The following is a 19,127-nucleotide window of genomic DNA, read 5'->3' on the forward strand; positions in this document are numbered from 1 at the left end:
ATCTTAATGATGTGCAGCCATTACCTGTCTGAGCATGGCCCTAAGGCCCATTGATCTCAACTTCATTGTGAGCAGCTCACCAGAACGACCAAACAAGAAGCCCTGCAGCCAGAGGCCATCAGCAACACACAAATATGACACATCGGAAAGAAATAAAGGTATCACCACAACTGGCATCACACCATAAATATATTTAACAAATGTACAAATATTTAAAATACAACTGCAGACCGCTGCATTGTATTTGATGTGTCAATTTATTTCTGCTTAACAAAGTGAATTATTATGGCTTTTACTAAATATGTTACATGGCTCTAGGCATCAGTAATCTTATATTCTTAGCCACCTATAATTCTAAACACGTGTGTGCGTGTATATGTCTGGGGAGTGGTGGCATAAATCATTAGCACATCGTGCTATGAACTCGGTGACCTGCGCTTGATTACCGGTCACAGCTAATATCATTGGTGAGTGAAACTGAACCGGTTCCAGGCCTCCCCGAGACCAAGTCAGTCTTAAATGAGCAGCTGGTGTGAATATAGCACTGGGGAAACAAATGAGGCCAGTTGTGGTACTGGCCACAAGGCAATCTTGTTCGCCATGTCGGCCTTAATAGTTGTAAGTGCTAATAGCACTTGCTTCAACAGTCCATATAGGCTACACAGGGCATATTTAACTTTGTTTTGTGCATGTGTTAATGTGTTTTTGTGTGTGTTTGTGGCTATACCTGAAGGAAAAATGTAATAAAGGAGACGATCCCAAGGACAAGGAAGAGCAAAGAGTAGAGGTTGCTCTGTTCCTCTCGTTTCACGAGGTCTGTCTCTGCAAACACCTGCACAAAGCCAGCATTGGATCCACACACAAACCACACCACGATGTGTGGATTGACATGTAGAAATATACACACAAGTAACCTCTATTTATCAAGGTAGTCTGCACACATTCACAACCGTAGCTGCCAACAGCCCTCAATCTCCCATAGGTAGTCTATAAAATATGCCAGCGATCCTTGGATTCGATGGCTCATTGAATAATTTCCATTTCCAAGTCAACATAATCAGTGCTTGTTAGAGGCACTCAAAAACTATAATTTACACTGGTTATACACACTCTTATATAATAATATGAATGGTATTTGTTTATCCAGGAAAGCTGTAATGAGTCTCAAAACTCTTTCAGGAAGGGTTCCTGCATTGGGATGTTTGAAAAATTCCATTACTGACTGTACCCCATGCTCATTTTAGTATGGTGACGAGTTGTCCTACTTTTTTGTTTTTATATGTAACCAGCTATTTTAGACCACGTGTGAATTGTCCACCCCAAGGTCAGAAAAATTATCAGCACAAATTTAAGGGAAAGGTGACCTCGTACCCCGATGATGCGAGAGAAGATGACGGCAAAGGCGGGCTGCAACGCGCCGTTGACTCCGGCACACAAGGTGCCTAGGGTAATGTACGGCCACTCCTTCTTGTTCAGCGCTAACACCTTCCAGAAGGACACCTTCGGGATCTTTACTTCCTGTCACCAAAGGCAGGACGTGGGAATTGTCAATAGGATGGACTCAACTGCTGTAGCATTTTTGAAATACCTCGTGAGGTCAGATCTGCACTGCACTTGTTGAAGAAGTTTTCACAAAAGCAGCACCATATATTACAAAATAGACAATTGGACTATCGTGGAACAAATTTTTTAATGTACTGTATGTTTGAATTTTTCGTACCACAGATAGCCAACCATCCTAATTAGAGGCGTGGAACAAACGAGACAAATCGCTCCACTAATGCACCAAGATCTGAGCGACTTGAGCGAAATCCCTGGCCATGGCTGACATTTGTGGCGAGCAATATCTAAAGGGGTCCTACTACATGTCCCCCTTCAACCTGCACTGACAAGTGTGGTATGGGGTGACATTCATCCAGCAGTGTATTGAAAATGGGTTGTGAACTATTATTATTGTGTATGATTTTTATTGTTATATTATACACTGGCAGAAGTATAAGCGTGTATTATATATATCACCTCTGTCTCTTTGTTGTCTTCCCCATCTTCTTTGGCTAAGTCTGACTCTTTTGCATGTGACTGCTGGGACAAGCTGCGGAAAAAGGCCTTTTCACCAGTAGGCGAGTCTAGGCGTTTGGCCTTGGTGTCTTCAATCCCCTTGTCATCCTCATGGTGGAACGTCTGTGGCATAACATATACAGGAATGTTTCAGTCATGCATTAACCAAACCAAAGCAATCGTAAACGAAAATTATATATTTTTTGTCCTGAGTAAATACGGGGCATTATGATTGTCTTGCAGAACCTCGAAAACTCCCAGGAGCGCTCTCCTTTGGGATGTTTAGGAAGTTCTGTACTGACATCTACTGGCTGCTTCATGGTACAGCAGGTTGTGTATCTCGCAACGCTGACATTTATTTGTGTATGTTGAACTTTTACTGGTAGGAAACTCTTGGTTACACCAGCCCACAGGGATTATTGTGTCCGTCCGTCCGTCGTACAGGGAGCGGCTGGGTGGGGAGGGAGGGGCTGGGTGGGGAGGGGAGGGTGGGGAGGGGCTGGGTGGGAAGGGGCTGGCTGAGTGGGGAGGGTGGGGAGGGGCTGGGTGGGGAGGGTGGGGGTTGGGGCTGGGTGGGGCTGGGTGGGGAGGGTGGGGGGTGGGAGGGGTGGGGCTGGGTGGGGAGGGGCTGGTTGGGGAGGGTGGGGCTGGGTGGGGAGAGTGGGGCTGGGTGGGGAGGGTGGGCCTGGGTGGGGAGGGGCTGGTCACCCCGTGGTGCCCTTATAAAACTCAACGTTTCTACTACTCATGCCGGCTTGTGCCCGCCCTCACAGTCGGGCATATTTGCGGAATACACCACGCCGCCGGTGACCCTGGCCATTGACCGAGCAACCCAACGTTCCTACCAGCTCCCTCCGCAGGAATGTGTTATCACGTGCGTGCTGTTCATAAGTATTGTGTATGCTGCTGATGAGTAGTGTGTGTGCTGCTGATGAGTAGTGTGTGTGCTGCTGATGAGTAGTGTGAGTGCTGTTGATGAGTAGTGTGTGTGCTGTTGATGAGTAGTGTGTGTGCTGCTGATGAATAGTGTGTGTGCTGTTGATGAGTAGTGTGTGTGCTGCTGATGAGTAGTGTGAGTGCTGCTGATGAGTAGTGTGTGTGCTGTTCATAAGTAGTGTGTATCCTGTTGATGAGTAGTGTGTGTGCTGCTGATGAGTAGTGTGTGTGCTGCTGATGAGTAGTGTGTGTGCTGTTGATGAGTAGTGTGTGTGCTGTTGATGAGTAGTGTGCGTGCTGCTGATGAGTAGTGTGTGTCCTGCTGATGAGTAGTGTGTGTGCTGCTGATGAGTAGTGTGCGTACTGCTGATGAGTAGTGTGTGTGCTGCTGATGAGTAGTGTGTGTGCTGTTGATGAGTAGTGTGCGTGCTGCTGATGAGTAGTGTGTGTGCTGCTGATGGGTAGTGTGAGTGCTGCTGATGGGTAGTGTGTGCTATTGATGAGTAGTGTGAGTGCTGCTGATGAGCAAGTCGTGGCCGTGGGCGCTGAGCCCACCTGCATGGAGACCAGCGTGTGGTAGACTCCGTTGCGCTTCATCAGCTCATCGTGAGTGCCCAGCTCAACGATGACACCTCCATCGAAGCCTGCGATGATGTCGGCATTGCGGATGGTGGAGAGGCGATGGGCAATCACGATCGTTGTTCGGCCTTCTCTTGCCTGGGGTCATGAGGGGGTGGAGGACGTCACAGTGTGAGGTTGACCAACTTTCAGACCCAAACTGTCATGCCCAATGTCCCTCCGTGCTGCGAGTTGTTAGTTTTCACATTCAAATAATTAAGAGCAATGTTAATACCCACCTATTCCTGAAATTCTATACAAAATTGCAATACATTTCACAATGGAGCCACTTAATTCGTTACATTAATAGATTTGCTACCCATGTTCTAGTGTAGCTAAGAATAATCTAATTTCAAACATGAGGTGGCTGCCTCTGCAGCCCACACATGCATGCAACCACCCAAGCCAGCTGAGGATTCATCACGGGAGATAATGTGTGCACACACTCATATGTGCTCTCCACTTTATGCCTTCATTTGTCGGGGGTCAGTGATCACGGCAGTGTACAGAACTCTCAGTGCAAGGCCAATTTGGAGAAGCTATGGCAGCCAGGGAAGCCAGGGGAGCTAAGGCAGCCAGGGTAGCCAGGACAGCCATCGGATAGCCAGAGCAGTCAGGGAAGCCAAGGCAGCCAAGGCAGCCAGGGAAGCGAGGGCAACCAGTGGAGCCATACCTTGTCCAATGCCTCCTGTACAATGGCCTCGCTCTCCCCGTCCAGGGCCGATGTGGCCTCGTCGAGGAGCAGGAGTTTGGGATTTCGGATGAGGGCGCGCGCGATGGCAATACGCTGCTTCTGCCCACCGCTGAGCTGCGCTCCGCGGTCCCCGACCAGCGTATTGAATCTCTACAGAGAGACACATGGCGTATTCACAGCTGCTTCATGGATACAATTTAAAATCATGCACATTTCGTTTTACAGTACTAAAACGCAAGGGAGTCCATTGCCGATGTTTTCATGGTACAATATTGTTAAATGCTGTCCCGACAACAGTGTAAGTCAGGGAACATTTTCTCTCTTCTCTGAATAAGGGCTAATGCCCGAAATGTTTGTGTATTTTTTGGGATCTAAGGTAGTGATGATGGTGAGGTGTTAATATTTTTTCTATTTTATACAAATGCCATTTTAATATAAACTCTGCCAACTTCTAACTCTTGTTTGAAACTTGTGTTGTTAATGTAATTATGTCAGTGCATTGTTAAATTAACATGTTTAAGGTGATGGTAAGATCAGGCTAAATTCACTGGCAAACAAGAATAGCCCAGAGTCTGACTCATCTCAATCAATGGACTACCACTTTGTTCATTCACCTGTGAGTTTATATGTGAGTCTCTAAACCTCCATGTGAGTCTATATCTCACAACAAGGATCACACAGTAGCATCACTGTCCACTTTGATACTTCACCCATGGATCTCTACACGAGCTTACGGACCTCCATGTAAGTCTATGAATTTCCATGTGAGTTTCTACCTCAAACCATGGACCACATAGTACGTCACTGCCCTCCTATATAATTCATCATCAGCATTTCAGATATTCACCAGGCTACTCCTGAAGCCATCTACTGATTCGCTTAACAACCTGAACAACAAATACAATTTTCTGTTCAACTCTACAACCAAAGGAAATCAGAATACCCACCGCAGGGACCAACAAACCTCGGGCATTTGGCTGATGAAGTCGTACGCGTTGGCGTTCCGAGCCGCCCTCTCGATGTCCTCCATCGTGACTTTCTCGTGACCGAAGCGGATGTTCTCGGCGATGGTTGTGGCGAAGAGCACAGGCTCCTGGCTCACGACACCGATCAGTTGACGCAAGGAGCGCAGGTTCAGGGTGCGCACGTCCCTCCCGTCTACCATGATCTGTGAGGACCGGGGTGTCAGGTCAAGCAGATTCCCAAGATGGGCATATTCCACCAACACTGCTGCGACCTTCCATCATGTGAATGTTCAAATGTGACGCATCTATATGGTGCAATTTAAAACATTGCACTGTGGTAAACATGCACAAGCCTGCACAGGCGGGGGCTTACGTGACAACCCGACCTGCAGTTGTGGTATGAGACAGACACATTGTTGTAAACTGTGTCCGCTAACTAAGCTTGGTGGCTGGTGGCAGTCTGAGGCCAATGCATTCTGCAAATGATGAAGCTGCTGCCTGGCATGGAAAAATGCACGTGCTAAATAAAATAAAATAAGTGAATGTGATAAAGTACATTTCCCACGTCAGTAACTTCCTAATGAGCATCAAAGAGGCGTGCGATTATCAAGTGAAATATACCCCAACATGAACATTGTAGTACGAGAAGTAAAAGAAATCCAAAGTTAAGCATAGAAGTAACTTCCTTTGTAGCCTCAATGTGAAAATTTCAATAGTTGATTGCCAGTGACAAATAGGGTACAAGACTTTCATGATTCTTGGTAAAAATTAACAATTTCCTTTGTGACATGGCGACAATAAGCCGTGGAGTCGCGTGCCAAAGTACAGCACGTGTGTGGACGGAACAGCGGCAGCGACGGCCTTCAAGTGAAAATCTCTTGTCGCACACTTGGCCTGTGTTACAGGGAGGCCAACGGGGCACAGCCATTCTCACCGTGCCCTGCTGCGGGTCGTAAAACCGCTGCAGCAGCTGGATGGTCGTGCTCTTGCCGCAGCCGCTGCTGCCCACCAGCGCAACTGTCTGGCCGCTCTTCACTTGCAGGTTGACCCCCTTCAGCACCTGGCAGAATGCGACAGAGTTGAGGGGACATTTTTTGACATTGCAGACATGTGTGGGGGGGAGTGGGGGGGGGGGCGGTGGGCGGGCTGTATGTGCGCCGCGTCTTGTTTCATCTCACCGGTACGTCCGCTCTCGACGGATAGGTGAAGTGCACGTCTTGAAACTCCACATTGCCGGTGATTTTGTCGGGCTTGTAACCCTCTTCGGAAAAACTGTCGATCTGTGGTTGCTATAAAAGGATTTATAAAAATAAACGTTGATTATGTGAATACAGCAGTGATGCGGTGACACTCCTCTCGATCATTTCAAGTCCAAATCTATGGGCTAATTAATGACCCTGGGAGCCTTGCCTGTTACGCACTCAACAACGTGAGAACAAGAAGGCCGTTGCGTGGCCTTTCCATGAACTGCACTCCTTCATTAAATTTGACTGTTGACGATCAAACCCATTCACTTTTCTTAACATTATATAGCCAACAGGGCTAATCAGAGGTGCGGGGAAAGGACAACAAACTAAACACAAAGAGCAGTTCTAAATAAATAATTTTTCAATTTTGATTTAAAGGTGCGCAGCTCCAGCGGTTTCCAAATATCGGACGGAAAAGTGATTCAGATGGGTGCAGAAGCGTATTTGAAAACGTGCTATGCAGTGACCATCTTTATTCAATGGCTAGCCAAAAGTCACTTTGAGTTGACGTATTCCACCAGAGTATGTTGACTTATTTAACCAGAGTATGTTCTCTAAACCACGTATACCTCTATGTTTCTCAACGACGAATTTATGTATGTATTCACTGGATACATATAACATATGAATTTCTATATATTTGTGCATATGTAGTAGGTTCGAATTAGGTGCACACACACGCAGCTTGGAGGCAACACTATTTATTAAACGGTAAGTAATATAACACTGTACATAAGGTGGTGAGCACCTTCCTCAACTCACTAACACTCTGGAACACGACACAGACTGGACCAGGCAGGCAACGGCCTGCCTGGCCCAGGACGACGACTCGGGACTTGACGACCGATGATGTCTTCACTTTGGAGTACAGTACAACAGCCTCGCTCTGCGTTCACACCACGCTTATATCTGGTTTGGCGTGGCTGGCTCCGCCCCGGCGTGGCTGGCTCTCTTCAGGCCACGCCTCCCTTCCCAGGACACGCCTCACTTCCCCCACCTCTGGGAAGGTCCAGATCCCTCCAGCACGTGACCCCCCAGGCACCCCCTTGGGGCCCCCAGCCCTCGTACAGGCCGACACAGTAGTGACCATTCTATGTCACTACACATACACAGACACATATATATACTATACAAGGCACCCACTGAACACTTACCCGGTCAATGATCTCAAAGATGGTATAAGCAGCACCCCTGGCGACAGAGATTGCCTCAAGGAATGGGGCCCCTTGGCCAATTCCAAATGCTCCAATGATGACGGCGAAAAACACCTGCCACAGAAAATATCTCATTCAGTCTCACCTCCTCAAATCAGCACCTTATCTAAACGCTTAGTACCTCCAATTAGCATGGTTGGCTATGTATGGTGCGAAATTAGTTCAACACACGTACAGAACTTCTCAAGGAATATGGGGCTGGGGTTTACATGTTGGCACGTGTGTTATATCTGCAGAGTGGGATGGCTATTGGCAGGTGGAAATAGCCCATCCTCCAACATAGGAATCGTGCCCTATTTCTTTTTGTAACACTTCAATCAGAATTGTGTGTATCTGGATAGAATGTAAATAATTTACCTGTGTGTACCGATGTTTTTTCACTGAGATTAACAATTTAACATTTCTTGCCAAAGCGAAACTTATTTTGTAAACAACCAAAAAAACACAATTTAATGAAACCCTTGAAAAAAACAATGAATGTCAACAATCGCGAATATGTGCTGACAAGTGTTGCATTGTATTATATCAATGTTCCATAATAAATAACAATACTGTCATTATATACAACTCATTGTAAAATGTGTTCTGTAGTGTACAAAGCTATTACTAAATCCTGAATAGAACGTTGCAAGAAGCATTATTCCGATTGCTGTTGTCTTGTGCGCAGATGTGTGAATTGCTTGTGCTGACACTCACAATCATGACGTTCCCTATGGTGTAGGAAGTGTCCTCCAACACCAGTTTGCTTCCGTACCAGAATGCCAGCGAGTACGAGGCATACACGATGAACATGGTGAAACCAATCGACAGATTGGTGGTGATGGCCTTCTTAATCCCAATATTTCTGGCCACCACAAGGTTCTTGTCGTATCTGCCGCAGACAAAGAAAATTGCTTAACATCAATTGGAAAATATTGGTTTTGACAAGCGAGAGGCTGTCCAGCACTATATAGTAAATGGTTTATGATGAACTCAAGTTACATGCGTGGACTGTGAATGTGCGTTACTGTGTGTGTGTGAGAACACTAATATAAATAAATATCTGAAGTGTTTTTGGGTTGTACTGCGCATTGTTTGCCATAATGTCCGACTTTGAGATCCACATGCCTTTCCATTCCTGAAGAGAAGCTCCCAGTATGTGGAAAGAAACGTAGGACATCATACCGAGCAACTCGAAAACACAGCAGGGATAATCCTCCGCAGTACTGAAAAAGTTGTCATCGACACTGCCCTACGACACAATCGCATTTAGCATGCTAAAGTTTCAGACAATGGTACTGCATCAATGCAGAGAGGTGCTGTGTGTGTAAAGGTTTGAAACATTGGTCCATTGTCATGGTTCCCTCCTATAAAATCCACACCTCCAATTAGCACAGTTGGTTAAATACAGTGCAAAAGAAGTTCAACATACATGCACACAAAATCTGCCGATCCCTCTTGTGTGGAGTCACGTTTACGAGCACTGTGTGCTTGATCCACCCATCAAAAGATTTTCTCCCAGCCCCTGATGCACAAATCACCTCTTGAGCTCCTTCTCCTGACCCCCAAATGCCATGACGGTGCGGATGGCAGAGAGGACCTCCTCTGCCACGGCGCCTGCCTTTGAGTACGCCAAGAGCTCACGGTTCGTGAACGAGGTCAGGATCTACCAATAGTCAAAAAGAGACTGCAATGAAAACCAATCGTCAATTACAGTCTGACTTGCAGCACTAAATATAGGGTTTCATGCCAACACCTCGGGAAAGGGCCCCTCTTCGTCGCAGCATCTCTCTGCTATGGAAAAGGGTAATTGCCTCAAACGTTGCCTATGATATATTTTTCCTTTTTTGGGCAGTGTTATTTATGAAAGTGTTAAGTTTTTGTCAATTGTGAATGTTCACCCCTGGCAATGCAGGATCGCATTGTTGTGTTAATTTTATGTAAACAATTATGCAGCATAAAAATAGGACGTACATATTACTATTGCATAAGGCTCATCGTATATATGATAAAACTGTTTTAGTCAACAATGTCAAATTGATTAACGTCTTTGAAAAAATAGGAAATTTTAAATAAAATGCAAAACTTAAACAAAAGCTATGAAAATGTCTGTGCATTTAGGCCTGTTAAGTAAAATGATTATGAATTCAGTGGATAATTACACTCACTAGCTTATAATGAGCAACTTTTGTAAAATTATTTGTCATGGTTGTATCCCATCATCATCATGATTTAATTCGCCTTCAGAACACATTACGAATACAAAGCATTTCACGTCGTAGTTCTATAAACAGAATGTAAGACAATCTTTGAACCATAAATGGGCTCACTTTTCAAGGTGCTCCTGAGCAACAGAGACGTTTGTTTTCGATTATGTCAATGCTGCTTGAGTGATGTTTGTAACACACATATACAATATATCATCATCATCATCATCTATCCCTTCACCACAGTTTTATTTTGTCCTTAATCACAACGATTGTGAAAGTCACCACTAAAGCTTCGCCTGTCAACTCTCTCCACATTCGCCAGCCCTTTGCAGTCTTTGTCAAGCCTTGTACTGGCTTTTCAGTTCACATTGTCATAATGCTATACCTACTACATTATATACAAAAAACATGGGATGTTAACGGTTGGTTAACAATGTTCAACGACAATGTACACAGTCCACTGCATGGGGGACACAGATGCGCTTGGCCCTATTCAGAGTTCATCAGTGAGCCATGCATGGCTACAGATGGCAACATAAGCATAGCAGAGCAACGGAGCCCTGAAGAGTCAATGTAGCTCAGACGGTGGGGTATTTTAAATGCTTAGAAGCCATCGTGCCCAGTGCTGTCCCTGACCTTTGACCAGAGCCCTGTGGAGATAGCGAGCACGGGGCTGATGGCCAGGATAACGAGCGTCAGCTTCCAGCCCTTGATGAAGCCAATAATGAAGCCCGAGATGAAGGTGGCCAGGGACTGTGCGAGCAGTGACACCTTGTCACCCATGCCGTCTGTGATCTTGTTGATGTCACTGTAGAGAAACACATTGTTACATCACCTGAATCGGTGGTATGCTGCGTGTTCATGGTAGAATGTGAGAGATCGTGGTACGGTGTGAGTGATCATGGTGCGGTGTGAGTGACTGGGATGTGGTGGATGATCCTGGGTTGGTGTAAGTGATTTGTGGTGTGAGTGATCTGGGTGCAGTGTGAGAGTGGTGTGGTATGAGTGGATTAATAGTGGTGTGGTGTGAGTGATTGTGCTGTAGTGTGATTATGGTGTGTTGTGAGTAATCATGGCGCAAAATGTGTTCTTGGTGTAAGTGATCAAAGTGTCAGTGATCCTCGTGTGAATAACCATGCTGTCAGTGATCTTGGTGTGGCGTAAGCTGGTTGCTCATACTCGGTTAGGCGTGTGTTCAGCTCCCCTGTCTGGTTGACGTCGAACCAGCCAATCTCCTGCCGCAGCACGGCGTGGAAAAACGTCTCTCGGATCCTGCGTGCCTGGCGCGATGCCGACAGCACCCAGAAGGAGATGTGGATGTATGACGCCAGGAATGCACCGCCGCCGATGGCCACATAATAGTACGCGTACCTGTGTGAGTAACAGGGGTGCGGGTGCCTGAATATCGGTTTCACCTTATAGTGATAAGCACTATAAAGAAAAACAAACCTGTGGCATAAGTTTTGTGCTGTATAATTGCTCATTTGCTTTCTGGAAATGGGGCCACATCCTCCTTTACTCTTCAACTGAAGTGGATCAATATTAAGTTGCATAGGGAAAACTTTAGCGACAATAAGTACTGTACTTTGCTTTGTATGTATGTATGTTAAACCTATTTCGCACCATACTTAGCCAACCGTGCTAAATGAAGGTGCGGGGGAAGGACAACAAACTAAATAGAAAAAAACTCACTGTAACACTGACGCAACATACAGTACGCCAGCACATTTAATATGGAACTTCACCTCAGTTACATTAGAATTTTACGGCCAAATTTCAATAATTTTTTTCCCAGCTCTTTGGCCTATCTTTTGGTATGGTCATGATATTGTGTGAGTTACGGAGAAGGAAAAACAATCCAAACGAATGTGTGTGATGGAATTTTCCACCATGTTGAGGTGCTACCTTCATTCTCTACATCATACGCACATCTTTCCTATGCCTATATAAGCCCGTGGACAATTACTAAAACTTACAGTCCTTTGTGAATTCGCTGCTAAATGAAGACCCTCATCCCCCGCCCGGCTCTCCCCCTGGCCAACCCCTTTTGTCTTCTCAATGCGATGCCTCAATACTTTCCCGCCCCCCAGTTTTGCATTGTCCCCCAGCTATGACCAGGCCTATCACACCTCATCCTTAACACTCGCTCCTGTTCTGTTGTCACTATAACTACACCGCCACTTTTAATAACCCTAGCCTTCATCTCAAACCACACAATTGTATAATCGCTGTAAACTGCCTTGCAAAACGCGCTATATAAACTTTGATGAGATAAGTCACGGGGTTCTTTTGACATACCTCACCATGCTGGCGAGTGTGGGTTGGTAAACAGGGGGAGCAGGGTGGGTTTAGATGTTATTCACCATTGATGTTACCCATTGCTCTGAATCAAACTCAGGTTGCCGGGTTCACAGCACAGTGTGCTAACCACTGGATCACCACTCTATAGTACTATATAGAATATGTGTTCGAGCAGAGGCATTTGAGTTACCGCTTAAGGATAATTGGTCTGGTGTCTTCTGGCACTTTTGTAGAGCTTGTGGCTTTAAATGTTCTGGGTTGTGGGGAACTTGCATGGTAAGCTATTTGTAGGAGTTGACCACGCGAGTTTTATCTCATAGTGACCATGCGAGTTTGAACACAACATCCACCACTCAGAACACGCATGGTGGAATGGCTTGCAGGAACAGCATGGTAATATTTTTGCCATGGGACTGTCCACTCATAACAAAATGAGCAAAAATACAAACAAAAAGATCGCCCATATAGTGCTTTTATCGAGCACCTTTGAAGGCCGACTTTAATTATCAATACAATACATCCCTATGCAGATGAGAACAATTTATTGGCGGTGTGTTATCCTGTGTGAGCACTTAGTATGGCTCATAAAATATCTCTCCAAGGCATACAATCTTGACATCCAGACCACAGTATGCATGTGCTATAATCTATATACACACGGCAGAAAATGAATGAAGTACCTGTATACCTGCTAGGGGAACACCAGTGCATTAATTTATTATATTAGCAGTCCACATTCCCTGATGGCCAATGTTAGGACGCACTGTACTATTATTTAATGATAGAACACTTTTAATCTAGTGTGTAGTAAGAGTCTAAATGCATCAATCTAATTTTAATAAGTCAAATTATTGAACTTACATAGTAATTACATTTGACACTTTTTTTTCAATTAAAAATCCAATGAAACATAACTAGAGGATAACATGAACTGTTCATGACAGCAAGTTTCTGGATGCAATCTGCACGGAGAAACTATGTCAATACCGTGTCATCTGCTCCTCAAGGCTTTCTGATTCAGTTCCATCTGCAAACAGAACAACACATTGCATGGCTGTAAATCTGCATCAGCAAAATTATCATTTTTAATTCTTAGTTTGAATCAAATGTTGTATATAACCATAATTTGAATAATGAAAGCCTGAACATGCTACAACATGATGTCCAACAAATAATTTCTAATCCTTCAACTTCAAATGCATCTCCAAGTCATGGTGAAATAACCTGGAGGCCATGAACAAAGGTCAGCGCAAAATAAAACACAAATACGACAAGTGTATTTAAACAACAAAAAAGGTCCAATAAAGATGAGCAATAAAGTGTACAAACTGTCCTCGTACAACAAGTTCACTGAGTTAATACAAGTTCCAGATAATAGCACGCAAAATGACCGCATGCTAGTGATTGCCTGTAGGGCAAAGGCAATATATTCTCAACGTAAAATCCAATTTAAAGAAATATGTTTGTAGAAATCCCATACAAACACTAAATAGTAAAATGCTATGGTTGGTAACGGAGTGTGATTAAACTGATTACAAAAGTTTCGCGGCAAAATCAGTGGCAGAATTCAAAACCATCTTACTTGTCTCCGTGTTGTTCTGAGCATCATTGACAAAGGTGTCTGTCATTTCTCCAAAGAGGATGATCATTACTGGGAGGGCAGCTCCGTTTGCAATTGCAAAGATTAGTCCAACCACCATCATCAGCTTGTCCAGCCCACTTGCAAAACGGAACTACAGATACAAGGAAAATATTCCTAAAATTTTTTACACCTCAGGTGTTGATGTTGTAAAACAAAATGTATCCCAACTGTAACATAACATGCAATTACATATCATAACAATGTAGTCTCCATGGTCAACCAGTGTTGAACAGAGCTACTAATATCCAGTGGCAGTTCTGAGCTACTTACACACATTCTACATAAGTATGACAGGGATCAGAATACCTCGTGGACAACCAGTGTTTGGTTTTGACCAGAGGTGGGACAAAGTCATTGTTATGCAAGTCCAAGTCGAGTCGCAAGTCATCAAATTCATGACTCGAGTCTGACTCGAGTCCAAGTCACATGACTCGAGTCCACATCTCGTAGGTGGGACAAAGTCATTGTTATGCAAGTCCAAGTCGAGTCGCAAGTCATCAAATTCATGACTCGAGTCTGACTCGAGTCCAAGTCACATGACTCGAGTCCACACCTCTGGTTTTGACACAGTGGCACTTATTTATCGCTTTGGGGAATAATGGCACAAAAAACAGTCAAGCAAAGATTGTATTAAAAACCTGATAATTCCATTTCAAGCCAAGGTGGATTAATACATCACAGGATCGTGGTGTTAGCTTGGGGAGGCCTTCATCCAGTAGTGGATTAATCTTGGCTGATGATGGTAATCATGATATTCTATTTCTTGTGTTTATGTAATGAATAACAACCGAATATGTTTATGAAGTAAATGATTTAACCCATGTTTAGGCTAACATACCAGTCTGAAGAGCCCAACCATATTGGTTTTCACTTTGGGTTCTTTTTTCTTTTTCCTGAAAATACCACACACATTTTAGTTTATTGAGATTTAATGGACAACACTTTGCGATGGTCATGGGAACTTTACATGTTTTTATTTGAAACCTTACTGAAACACAACAAACATTTTCAAACATTGTTCTCAATAAAAAAACACGTGTAAATTAATTATGTAACCTGAAAGGATAAAACCTTTCATACAAATGTATATGCCCCATGACAGATAAGGCATGAGGAGGCATTCATTCAGCAGTGAATTGACAAAGGACTGTACATTATTATTCATATATGTTTGAAATAGCGTGGGAAATATCTGTATAACACAAGTATCAAGCAAGATGTATGAGCGAGTCACTGAGTCAATCAATTAACCTTTCACCAGTCCGTTACTCACCCATGCTTGGCGTCTTGCTCGGTGTTAACACCACCATCCGTTATATTTTCATAAAGAGGATCAACATTCTTTGCTGCGGCGTCTCCATTCTCAACAGCTCCCACGTCAACCACAGCCTTCTTCTTGCCCATGTTTTTACCTGCGTGGAACAAAAGAGGTGTCCAGGTACTGGCATGGTTATCCACACGCACCCCATACCGGCTACCTTCCTCGCCTGCCATCTTCCTGTTGCAGTTTCGCACATCACACGTCATTGCCGTGCTGCTAGGCTGCACATCCTGTGTACATTTTTTTTATCATCTGCCTACCGCCGGTGTCGGATTCACAAGCTAATTGTGTTGAATGCTCTAATGCATATTGCTAATTTGAGCATTGTTTTGTTTGCACAGGATTCTGTTTCTGCACTTCAGTGTTTATAATACACCGTGAAATAACTCATGTAGATATTTGATTAACCGGTGATTATTATGGATACATATATGGTGCATGATCCTCCAAAGCAGACTTGCTATACTGGATACAGGTCCATGACACGCATTATATATGCTGTGTACATACCATACACATATTACTGGGACAGCTACAAAAATTGCTGAGTGGTAGTGAAGCCACCAATGTTACACCTTTCCTTGATGCAGTTAATTTACATTTTTATATTTATTTTCCTTTAAATCGATTCATACAAATAATTTATTTTTACTTTTTAAGGGTTTGCTGCTCAAAGTCTCGTAATGCAAACCTATTCATAGTCAAATTCAAAACTTGTTACTGTTCTTTACATCTTCCAGTTTTTTAAGGGCACTGCTGTGTAAAGTGTGACCTCCAACTGCTAAACCAGTCAATATTTCTGCCCTCTTTCTCTGCTCTGAAGATAGGCGATTGTCTAAAATGTCAGCTCATTATATATTTTTCTAATATAGGGCAGACATGGTGATGAAATCTGGATAGTTTAATTTTAGATTTACAGCAGAACAACTTAAATGGCTGGTCTATGTTACAGGGCTACAACTCGGACAGAATGCCCGAGAGAGTTTGACGGAGATTGATGGACTCATCATAGTTATGGGATGAGTTAGAACTAGATCGCTGGATGCATTTAAAAGAGAACTCGAGATTCAAGAGTTTGTCATAGATACAATCACAAGGAAAGGCACAATGAGCATTTGGTTATGATGTCTACCTGAATACACCCCTCTCTGAGGGCCAGTCAAACTCCATGTGGCTGTTGCTTTAAATGCCCAAAGATAAAAGCCCTGTGCTCTTGACACTGAACCGAACATCCGTGAGACACATAGGTAGTAATTGTGAAATCTTGAACTCGGGTTAGGAGTGCTCAGAATTTTAATGCCAATTTGGATTAAGTGATAACTTGAATATAGGATAATGTAGCACCTAAACATGTGACTGCTGGCTGTCATAATATACAAAGCAATACTGTACAGTTTTGTGGGTTAATATCCATTGTATTGCACAAGAAACCATGATAGCGGTTGCCATTGAAAATGGGAGAGGGACCAAGATATTATAATCGCCTTTGCGATGATTCCTATGCGTATACTGCACATCCTTTGGTGAATATGTGATTAAAACTTCATATTCCATATCCAGACCATTTTGCATATGTGGTCAACACTTATAATTTTTTTTAGAAATATGAATACTGTGATTGTGGATAAGACTGATAAAGCAAATATTTTATCAGAGCTGGACTAGTCGTGTTGTCCAACTCATCGAATAACAGGACAATATTTAGAAAAAACTGTCACCTCTTTTCTCACAGGTGACAGTATTGTGCAATATCATCGGCATCATCAGCCCCAACACACTGGACGCAGCCTGTAGGGGTTTTACCGCCTTCGTGCTACCAACATTTTCAAAGGGGCTCGAGTAATCGACCACAAAAAAAGAAGCCAATACATTTTTTGTTTAACCATGCTAGCTCTAGATTGTATGTGGAGTGATGGCATGACCATGCATGCGGTATTACACAAAAGAACACTATAATTATAGTGGCCTTTTCATATGTACGCATCTTGCTTACAAAACAGAGACCAATACTTGAGAAGGGTGGTTAAAGCTTTAAGAATGTATACTTGACTCAAGACAATTAAATAGAAAATGCTGTGAAACTTTCACTGTAACAGTGTCCCAGACACAGTGCACTTTTGACCATCGTGTCTCAATCTGTCATGGGCCATGTCCACCCTAACAGCAAATGAAACATGACATGCAACCCCCCACCCTCCCTTGAAAAATTAAATTGAAAAGTCCCTTCTCACAGTTTTCATAGCGTTCATAAAACTGGTCACCACTATTACGACAATTTTGGAAGCTTGTCAGAGTCAGTGGGGGGGGGGGGGCAACGAGAGGGGTTTGGTTGCACAACAGGGAGTGCATTTGATGTCTATAAATATGCCCCCCTTGAAAAGTTATTTTTCTCAGTTCTCATAGAGTTCATGACTGAGAGGAATTCCGACTGGTCACTACTATTGATATGACAATTGTGGGAGCTGTTCAGAGTCAGTGGGGGGCAGGGGTAGGAGGTGACTTGCACAACAGGGAGTGCGTTTGATGTCTATAAATGTATATGAGGGCTACAACACACTTCACAAGATATTAATAAAAAAATCAGGACCCCTGACATCTTGGGGACCTGCAAAAACAACAGGAGTGGAAAAGTTGGACAGAAAGGAAAGGCTTGACAAAAAGGAAAGTCCCACAGTGCTAGAAGATCGCCGTAAGTTCGGTGTGAGCCACACCTCCAGAGACAGGCAAAGACTTCCATAGTTTAGGGGCAGCAATGGAAAAAGCTCATGTCCTCCGACCATGAGTTCAGTGAACCTCGGAAGGTATAGGCACGCCATAGCAGTTAAATAATAAACTCCTATCTAGGGCAGGTGTACAGACATGCTTAAGCAACTACATAGGGTCCACATTGCGCAATATGCCATAGTGATCACTTTGGATTGTATCGGCAACTTAAATTAAAGCCAGTGCCATGCACGGAGAGTGGCCATAATATACTTTCAGCGTCCCATGCACTTGAGCAAACGTGCCACCACGTTCTGCAGTACCTGCAGCATCCGGAGCAGGCACAGTGGTAGCTGTTAGGTAAATCGCGTTTTTGTAGTCCAGGCTACTCGGCATGAAGGCATGGATTAAGTTTTCAAGATCTGGAGTAATCGGAGCTGGAAGATTAAATTTCTGACCATCACATTGACCCGGGTTTCCATGGACATGGACTGATCAAAAATCACTCCGAGATTACTAACTTGATATGGGCTGGCCTAACCCCACTAATAACTGGAGCTTCAACTCGGCCTTGCCAAACTTACAACTTCCTCTCCAAACCCACACCTATCCCCTCTGTCTTGTCAGGGTTCAAACCCACATAATTAGTGGCCATCCAGGTAGTGACCTCAGTCAAAATAAGACGGAGAACGCACCCCCTGGAAAAAGGTGAACGAGACACAGATCTGTGTATCACCAAGTGGCCTGCTTTATACGTTGAACCAGAGCAGTGACAGTACACAGCCCTGAGCCACACTAAATGGTGTGGGAGTACAAGTGTAGTGGTGTTATTTCACATGGACAACTTCTTATTTTCTCCTGTGTCACTTTATTCGTACAGAGCTCTACGCGTTCAACACCACGCGTCTCCGTCGCAACTCTTTTACTGCTCGTCTGCTACGCTCCGCTCGCTCTCTATCGCTCCGCCAGCCTGCTACGTTGCCCTCTGCTAGATTCTCCACTGCCAGCCTCTCACTATACACTCCGCTAGCTTCTCTACTGTTAGTCTCTCACTATACACTCTGCTAGCTTATCTATTGCCAGTCTCACTATACACTCCGCTAGCTTCTCTACTGTTAGTCTCTCACTATACACTCTGCTAGCTTCTCTATTGCCAGTCTCTAACTATACACTCCGCTAACTTCTCTACTGCTAGTCTCTCATGATACACTCTGCTAGCTTCTCCATTACCAGCCTCTC

At 44.1% G+C, this 19,127-nt stretch overlaps 1 protein-coding gene across 1 annotated transcript in view; it reads right to left on the reverse strand.

Annotated features, from left to right (window-relative positions):
- The window catches only part of LOC144717754 (ATP-dependent translocase ABCB1-like), a 34,161-nt gene that overhangs the window by 11,124 nt on the left and 3,910 nt on the right, over nucleotides 1-19,127 (reverse strand). The window contains exons 2-19 of the mRNA XM_078593381.1: nucleotides 15,138-15,276; nucleotides 14,703-14,757; nucleotides 13,805-13,955; nucleotides 13,210-13,249; nucleotides 11,101-11,292; nucleotides 10,558-10,729; nucleotides 9,253-9,377; nucleotides 8,429-8,603; nucleotides 7,673-7,786; nucleotides 6,450-6,560; nucleotides 6,206-6,331; nucleotides 5,271-5,474; nucleotides 4,286-4,456; nucleotides 3,550-3,711; nucleotides 2,020-2,181; nucleotides 1,372-1,518; nucleotides 728-832; nucleotides 25-102 (exon numbers count right to left, since the gene is read on the reverse strand). Of these exons, the coding sequence (XP_078449507.1) occupies nucleotides 25-102; nucleotides 728-832; nucleotides 1,372-1,518; nucleotides 2,020-2,181; nucleotides 3,550-3,711; nucleotides 4,286-4,456; nucleotides 5,271-5,474; nucleotides 6,206-6,331; nucleotides 6,450-6,560; nucleotides 7,673-7,786; nucleotides 8,429-8,603; nucleotides 9,253-9,377; nucleotides 10,558-10,729; nucleotides 11,101-11,292; nucleotides 13,210-13,249; nucleotides 13,805-13,955; nucleotides 14,703-14,757; nucleotides 15,138-15,268 (2,421 nt within the window). The 5' untranslated portion in view covers nucleotides 15,269-15,276. The remainder of the gene's footprint in view (nucleotides 1-24; nucleotides 103-727; nucleotides 833-1,371; nucleotides 1,519-2,019; nucleotides 2,182-3,549; nucleotides 3,712-4,285; nucleotides 4,457-5,270; nucleotides 5,475-6,205; nucleotides 6,332-6,449; nucleotides 6,561-7,672; nucleotides 7,787-8,428; nucleotides 8,604-9,252; nucleotides 9,378-10,557; nucleotides 10,730-11,100; nucleotides 11,293-13,209; nucleotides 13,250-13,804; nucleotides 13,956-14,702; nucleotides 14,758-15,137; nucleotides 15,277-19,127) is intronic.

The sequence above is a fragment of the Lampetra planeri genome, chromosome 1, assembly GCF_965212315.1.
Source record: "Lampetra planeri chromosome 1, kcLamPlan1.2.h2, whole genome shotgun sequence".
NCBI classification, from domain to species: Eukaryota; Metazoa; Chordata; class Hyperoartia; order Petromyzontiformes; family Petromyzontidae; genus Lampetra; species Lampetra planeri.